Raw genomic sequence first — 8,529 nt, forward strand, 5'->3', positions numbered from 1 at the left:
TATAAAAGGCATTCATAAAAGTGAATTTGTATTAAAGTTTTGATTTTCAGAAAAAATCAAAAAATAAAATAATAAGTAAACCTAATTTTGCATCATTCTTCACAATTTTTCAAAAGCATTCAATATCTCATATCCTAGAGTATCAACACAAGGAATGATATGATATACAAGCCAGATAATTAGAACTCAGAAAAATAAATTAAGTTCTGTTACAATACTTACCTCATAAAATAAGGGGCTGGCCAAGATAAAGATAAAATAACAGTTTATTAAGTGGGCATTTATGGAGGAGAGTTATTTTGTGGAACAAAAATACCATATTGGTTTATGTTTAATGCTGACCTTTAATTCATCTGAACAAATGAGTTGCTGTATTATTGTCTATATAGCAACTATTATATACAGTAACTAGATGGTCAAATAAGAAAAAAAGTAATCCTTTTCCTAAATTGTGAGGCAAATGAGAGATGTATGGCAGATTTATAGGATGAAGATTTGAAAATGAGTAATATATTCTATATAATGGATAACATATATATATCATATATATATGATATCATATATATAATATATATATATATATATATATATATATATATATATATATATATGGCCAATGCAACTTGGTTGAACAGATTCCAAATGTCCTTAAATGGTTAATATAATTAGTCATTTAGAAATAAATGAAGACTTCATGAATGAAACATCTGATGCTATTTCTTCAACTTTCATGTAAAATATCAGGAAAAAATTGAGAATGAGCTCTTTCAGCTCCAATACATTTACCCATCCATAAAATTAGTTACTGCTCAACATCAACACTTGGAGAAATCAGAATCAGTAGATGTTTACTAAACATAACTTTTGGGGATCCCTGGGTGGCGCAGCGGTTTAGCGCCTGCCTTTGGCCCAGGGCGCGATCCTGGAAACCCGGGATCGAATCCCACGTCGGGCTCCCGGTGCATGGAGCCTGTTTCTCTGCCTCTCTCTCTCTCTCTCTCTCTCTCTGCGACTATCATAAATAAATAAATAAAAATTTAAAAAAAATAAATAAACATAACTTTTATATCTAAATAGGTGTTATTATTACTATTATTATTTTATTTCATGTCTGTAGATTTGGAGTTCACAGTCTGGAAATTGGTCTAATTCATCAGGGAAATAAGTCACCAGCACTGCTTGGACAAGTTGTGGGTACATTTGCACAGTGGTCATGTTTGTTGTTTATTAAGAGACAAGTTATTTTAATGAATTTATGGTTCCTAAGATTTGAAATTTGGTTTTGTGCTGTGAACACAATAGTGATTACATTGATCCCAGGCTAGTCGTTGGTCAATTGCAGCCTGTGAACAAATTGTAATTCTCAGGATGATAAATATCTAAGAAGCATATTTTCATCATATCAAAACCCTATCGATATAGAATCTGAATCTGATATAGAATACCCCCAAAAATGGTCCAATGTTAATCATCCTTCTCCTATAAAACTAATTAAAATTTACCAATTAAATATGACCTCTTTTTTTTCAATTTAAGCAATACCCATCTCTTTCTTTTGAGCGGGTATCATTCTTAGATATGAAGTCTTAAAATTCACATATTCTCACTTTTCATTCTTAGACTGTTCAGATGTTCACTGTTTGCTGAATTAGAATATTATCCTGAATCTAATTTTTCTAGCACTAGATATTTCCTATATTTCCCACTATTTTTCATGCAATATGGTTTCAAATTCCATCATTATTATGTTCACTCCTTCGTAAATATTGAAAGGCTTTATGGAATAAACAGTAAGAGCAACACAAATTTTTACACCAGACTATCATTATATTACGATATTGTTCCACCATTTCCTTAAGTCTAAACTCAGATAATTCCTTTAATTATTCTGGGCCACGTATAATGTGAATCATATGGATCAGAATATTTAATTAAATAAAATTACATAAAGATTAGAGGTAATAGTGGTGAAATGCTTCGAACATACTAGGCATTTTTTTTTTTTTAGGATTTTATTTATTTATTCCTGAGACACAGAGAGAGAGAGAGAGAGAGAGAGAGAGGCAGAGACACAGGCAGAGGGAGAAGCAGGCTCCCTGCAGGGAGCTGGACGTGGGACTCGATCCGGGGACTCCAGGATGACGCCCTGGGCTGAAGGCGGCACTAAATGCTGAGCCACCTGGGCTGCCCATACTGGGCATTTAACAACAACAACAACAACAACAACAACAACAACAACTCAATGAGGATGCTACTTAATATTTGGTTGCCAAAGAAAAAGCAACACTGTTGTTAGTAAAATTATTATAATATTCCCTGTGTGTGAGCCTATTTATTGCTTCACTTTATTTTTTTTTGTTACCTGTATTTTTTTATTTATAAATGTATTTTTTATTGGTGTTCAATTTGCCAACATATAGCATAACACCCAGTGCTCATCCCGTCAAGTGCCCCCCTCAGTGCCCGTCACCCAGTCATCCCCACCCCGCGCCCACCTCCCCTTCCACCACCCCTAGTTCGTTTCCCAGAGTGAGGAGTCTCTCATGTTCTGTCTCCCTTTCTGATATTTCCCACTCATATTTTCTCCTTTCCCCTTTATTCCCTTTCGCTATCCTTTATATTCCCCAAATGAATGAGACCATACAATGTTTGTCATTGCTTCACTTTAAAATCACTGCAAATCTGTAACACCTTGTTCTTGTATAGCTATTTGTTGGTTTGGCTGCATTTGACCTGTACCACTGACTTATTTATTCTCATTTGTCCCCTCCCCTTCGTTACTAAACATAAATGTCCACCATTTCACTCTGATTTACCACCTTTTATATTTTTCATTCTATCCTTCAAGTAGCAGCCAACCTAGAATTTTTAAAATGTACATTTATGTTCAAAGACCACAGTGACAAAAATGTTAAACTTAATGTTTATTTTAGTGTCTTAATTGGGTAAATTATCTCTTTTTTTGGGGGGGGGGTAAATTATCTCTTGTATTAAAAGGCAATCTAGTGTATGAACACACACACTTGAATTCTATCTAGTGATTGATGATTGCTTTCACTTCTTTTGGGTTATCTCAGATTGAAATATATGCATATTTTCCATAATTACTACCAATAATGATGCAAGTATATAGAAGCATATGGTCATCAACAAATGTAACTTAGTGCTCTTTAAAACTAAATATATATATATATATATATGATATTATATATGTAATGTAAATTATAATCATAAACACTGCTGGAGTTCATTTTCACTTATTTAGATGGTTTATTTGCAGAGCCTCATATAGGTGAGACATGAATTTATGTGACAGTTTCCTCTAAAACTGAGAAATGGCCAAATCCATAAATTGCTACAATTTGGTAAGACAGCACTGGGACCTTACCTTTCCCAAATCTCTCTTTGCTCTTTTAATGAAACACAGTATCACAGAATCACTGGGGATTTCATCCTCCAAAGACCCTAAACCAAATATAAACACAAGTCAGGAAACTAAGAGAAAGGTCTAAGCTTCCTCTCAACACCAGGTAAGTGTTATATTTATGTATTCTAACAAAGGAATTATACATGCCTCTCCAGTTTTCAAAAATGGCAACTCTTAATACATGCTATGAATGGAATGTGATGAAAAATCATCTGCTTCAAATCCATTCAAATTACTGAATGAAGTGAAATAGAATTAGATCATTATCACATAAAATAGCTCTCTTAGAATAATTAGTGGGTTCAGGGTGCCTAGGTGTAGGACTCAATTTTTGCTCAGGTCAAGTGTCGGACTCAATTTTTGCTCAGGTCATGATCTCAGGGTGGTGAGATCAAGCCCTGAGTGGGTTCCCTGCTCAGCGGAGAGTCTGCTTGAGATTCTCCTTCCCCTTCTACCCCTTTCACTCATGCTCTCACTGTCTCAAATAAATAAATAAATCTTTTAAAAAAGTATTGGGTTCACCCCCTATTTCCTCTGGTAGCTTTATTTAGAGCTTCATATAATTATGTAAATTATAGTAGTAAATTTATTTAAAGATATTCTTTAAAATTTAAATTTAATTATTACAAGCTGTTAAATTGTGTTAAATCTGAAAGTGGTGATTTTTGGCCCTGTTATCAGAGCTAAATTTTATATTCAAAGAATCTAAACTCAATTAATTTATCATATATAACTGACTTTACAATAAAAGAAAAACGGCATGAAAGGCAATCCAGATGAAAATTACTATTTATTAAATGAAAATCAAAGCAATAAAGCTGAAATCAGTGACATAAGAGGGAACTAATTGTCAAAGTAACAAATTGGTTTGTTTAAAAACAAAGTCGGGATATCTGGGTGGCTCAGCGGTTGAGCACCTGCCTTCGGCTCAGGGCATGATCCTGGAGTCCCAGGATGGAGTCCCACATCAGGCTCCCTGAGAGGAGCCTACCTCTCCCTCTGCCTGTGTCTCTGCCTCTCTCCTCTCTCCTCTCTCTCTCTCTCCCTCTCTATCTCTGTCTCTGGGTCTTTCAGAATAAATAAATAAAATCTTTTAAAAAATAAATAAAAAATAAAATAAAAACAAAGTCAAGGGAGGCAAAACTATCTAAACAAAATGAAACAAACAAACAAAACTTAAGATCCAAAAAATTACCTCAGTCAAAAGCCGTCTGTCCAGTATGTCAATAGGTAATGCAATTTCTGTTTCACTTGGTTGTTTTACTTTGACTATACAGCAAGCATTTAGGGAGTGTGCCAGACAGTTTTTACATAGTTTCTTATTTATCACAGCTATCTCCTGAGGAAGGTTAACAGATAAAATCGTAGTTAATCTAGAAACTAGGACTTAAGATTGAAATCACAGGTTAATTCAGCAAAAAAAACAAAAAGAAATAAATGAACGAAAAAAGACCTCATCCTTCTTTTTTACCTCTGGCATCTCAGTAAAGTAGATATGGTCAAAACAGTCTTGTCCCAAGGTTTGTAACATTTGAACTGTTACTCACTACCTTTATATCACTCTGGGAATAAAAACACAGTATCACAGAATCAGATCCAAACCTATGTCATTCTCACTTTTTTTAAAGATTTTATTTATTTATTCATGAGAGACACAGAAAGAGAGAGAGAGAGAGAGAGGCAGAGGGAGAAGCAGGCTCCATGCAGGGAGTCTGATGTGGGACTCGATCCCCGGTCTCCAGGATCGCACCCTAAGCCTAAGGCAGGTGCTAAACTGCTGAGCCACTCAGGGATCCCCTCATTCTCACTTTTTATTCACTATCAGGGAAATATTATTGCCAAAGCCTGAATTGTGAAACAGCATATTAATTAATGTTCATGAAAATAGATTCAATTGTCAAATTAATGTGAAGCGTGATCTATATTTATTTCTCTTATTGGAAACTCCCATAATATAGCAGTGCATTATGTATTCCTATAAATCTTGTGGTAAGGAAAGTTTTCCCTAATAATTATTTAATCAAGTGTTTACCCAATATAACAGCAATCATAATCTTATTTTTCATGTATTCTGAATTATATGGGAAAGCCTAAAATAAATTTAATTTAATAATATATTTCTTGATAAAAATCTGTATCCATGCATGATCTAATGTACCAAAAGTATATGCATAGTCTTAGAAATTAGACTCGAGGCCTTTTGACTGCAGAGATGAAAACATATTAAAGCTTCTTGATTTAATCTTAATGAAAAAAATATGATATGGACTAATCCAAGCCATTGGGTAATAAATACTCTAGGAAATCAGAAAATGGAATGATAAATATCTGTTGGAATAGCAAAGAGCAACTTCCCAGAACAAATGAGTTTTAACAAATAAGTAATGTTAGGACTAGAAAATGTTTGAATTTTTTTCATCCTCTATTCTAGACATACCCAATTCTCATTTTCCATTTTTAAGGCTAGTTTATAAATCAAATCATGTATACATTGTCTATTTATATATAAATATATATATAAATTATGTAATATGTGTCGTGTATTATCTAAGTTAAAAAGATGTCACAGGTGGTAGTTTTGCTACATATCTCAGAAATTTACCTGTTAAATATTGAGGCTTTTTTGTTTTTTATTAGGGAATGTGTTTCCTAAAAATACAGGGCCCTTGCCTTGTGGTCTGGAATCTGGAGTATACTGTTACCAGGGCCCAATCTCCTAAAGTCTTTCTGTTAAACCTATGAGGCTTTCCAAGAGTTTTGATTCTTCCAGGGTTCTCACGGTGCATAATGTCAGTTTATATCCCCTGATGAGACATTGAGTCAACCAAAGTCTCCTATCAGGTTGACTTCTCACACTTGTGAGAACTGAATTTCCTGTGGACTATGATTGCTAACTATGACCATGCAGTTTTCTAAAGATGCTAGTAGACTGAATTCATATATTCAGGCCATACTCTGGTTATTTTCATTGTTCTCTTGTTCCCTGCAGACCCCCCTTAAGGGGGGGACACACACATGGCCAACAGAAATGTCAGTGTGGTAACTGAATTCATTCTCCTGGGACTGACCGATAACCCTGACCTGAACACTGCCCTATTCGTGCTGTTTCTCTCAATCTACCTCGTCACAGTGGTGGGCAATGCTTGGATTATCGCAGTAATCTGGGTAAGTGCCCAGCTCCATTCCCCCAAGTACTTTTTCCTTTGCCAGTTGGCTTTCTTGGATTTCTGCTATTCCTCAGTCTTTATTCCTAAGATGTTGGTGAACTACATAGCGGGACAGAAATCCATCTCCTATCATGGTTGCCTCCTTCAGTATTCCTTCGTCAACATGTTCTTGACCACCGAATGCTTCCTCCTGGCCGCCATGGCCTATGATCGGTATGTCGCCATTTGCTGCCCACTTCACTACAAAGGCCTCATGACCCACACATTCTGTGTCCACTTGGTGACTGCTTGCTACCTAGTAGGTTCTGCTAGCTCACTCACCCACCTGAGCAGCTTGCTCAGCCTGTCTTTCTGTGGACCCAACGTCATCAACCATTACTTCTGTGACATCCCACTGCTTTTTCAACTGTCCTGTTCTGACACCCAATCTAGTGAGATTTTATTTATTGTCTTCTCTGGCACAACATCGGTGACTACCTTTCTGATAGTGGTTAGTTCTTATCTGGGAATCCTCCTCACTGTCCTGAAGTTACACTCCACAAGGAGCAGATATAAAGCGTTCTCCACATGTGCTTCTCACCTCACAGTAGTGACTCTTTTCTATGGAACAGTGATATTTACTTATCTGGGAAGCAGCTCTAGCTACCCACGGGATAGAGCCAAAATCTTGTCCATGTTTTATACTCTTTTGCTACCAGTCCTAAATTTCCTGATATACAGTGTGAGAAACAGAGAGGCCAAAGAAGCAATGAAAAGAATTATTTTGAGAAAAGTATTTGCTCAGTGACCATGAATTTTTTTAGAAGAAACCTTTAAGGGATGTTTATTGATTCTGCAGGCAGGTGCATTGTTAAATACCTATGAGATTTGTTGGAAGAAAAATGGTATTCATTATTGGCTTTTGGAAACACACAGACATATATTAAATATATTATGCATGTATTTATACATACATATACCTGCAATCATTCTGTCTGGGATGGAAGACATTTCCTCTGTCCTGTTAGGTTTATGGTTTGAGGACCTGTAAACTTCACCAACAAAAGACAGTTTAACAAGTGAATACACAGTTTATTCATACATAAATAAGATGCACAAAAAGAGTAGCTTGCTCAATAATTGGAGGTGGGGGTGCATATACTTAATTTAGTAGGGGAAAGGCTTCTATGGGAAGAACAAATGTGCTTTTGAGGGAAACAGGAGAAATAAGAAATTTTGTGATATTTCTTGTTTATACAGAGGCAAGTGGTCTTCTCTGTCTTCTCTCTTGGCAGACAAAACTCTAGGGAGAGAGCAATTATGGGAGACTCATTCCTGGAGGTTCCTGCCTTAGATAAGAGAAACTCTGCAAAAGCCTCTTTATGCATTGACTGATTCCCAGGCATCTCCAGTTTAAAATAATTTTATGCCACTATGTAATTTGGATTCCTTACATTTGCAAATTATTACTTTGAATCTCTACTAACTCAGTGAAAATCAGTTCCAGAGAGTGCACTCAATCTTCCTTCTTCACAACTCTAGAGGAGCTGATCTATTGTACAGATCAATGGAGTTAAAAACTCACCCTAGACCAGCAAGATCAATGTTTGAGAGGTAGAATTCAAGCAAATTGTAATGGTTCTAGGCAAAGATGCTATACAAAATACACATAAGGAATTCTACTTGTTTCTGTAAAATAGGAGGCCTGTACATTTTGTATGCCATCTTTGCCTAGAACTATTACAATTTGAATATTTAACTTAAAAAAAATAATTCCACAAACTCCTTTATATGACAATTCCATTTCTTTTTTTAGTATTTTGTTTATTTATTCATGAGAGAAAGAGAGAGAGAGAGAGAGAGAGAGAGAGGCAGAGACATAGGCAGAGGGTGAGGCAAGCTCCATGCAGGGAGCCCGATGTGGGATTCCAGGATCACAGCCTGAGCGGAAGGTGG

The 8,529-nt window shown here is 35.7% G+C and overlaps 1 protein-coding gene across 1 annotated transcript; it reads left to right on the forward strand.

Annotated features, from left to right (window-relative positions):
- Positions 1–6,442: 6,442 nt before the first annotated feature.
- On the forward strand, positions 6,443–7,381 carry LOC112912026 (olfactory receptor 5J3-like). Its single transcript, XM_025988755.2, has one exon. The coding sequence runs from the start codon at positions 6,443–6,445 to the stop codon at positions 7,379–7,381; it is 939 nt and encodes a 312-aa protein (XP_025844540.1).
- Positions 7,382–8,529: the final 1,148 nt, after the last annotated feature.

This window comes from Vulpes vulpes, chromosome 5, assembly GCF_048418805.1.
Source record: "Vulpes vulpes isolate BD-2025 chromosome 5, VulVul3, whole genome shotgun sequence".
NCBI classification, from domain to species: Eukaryota; Metazoa; Chordata; class Mammalia; order Carnivora; family Canidae; genus Vulpes; species Vulpes vulpes.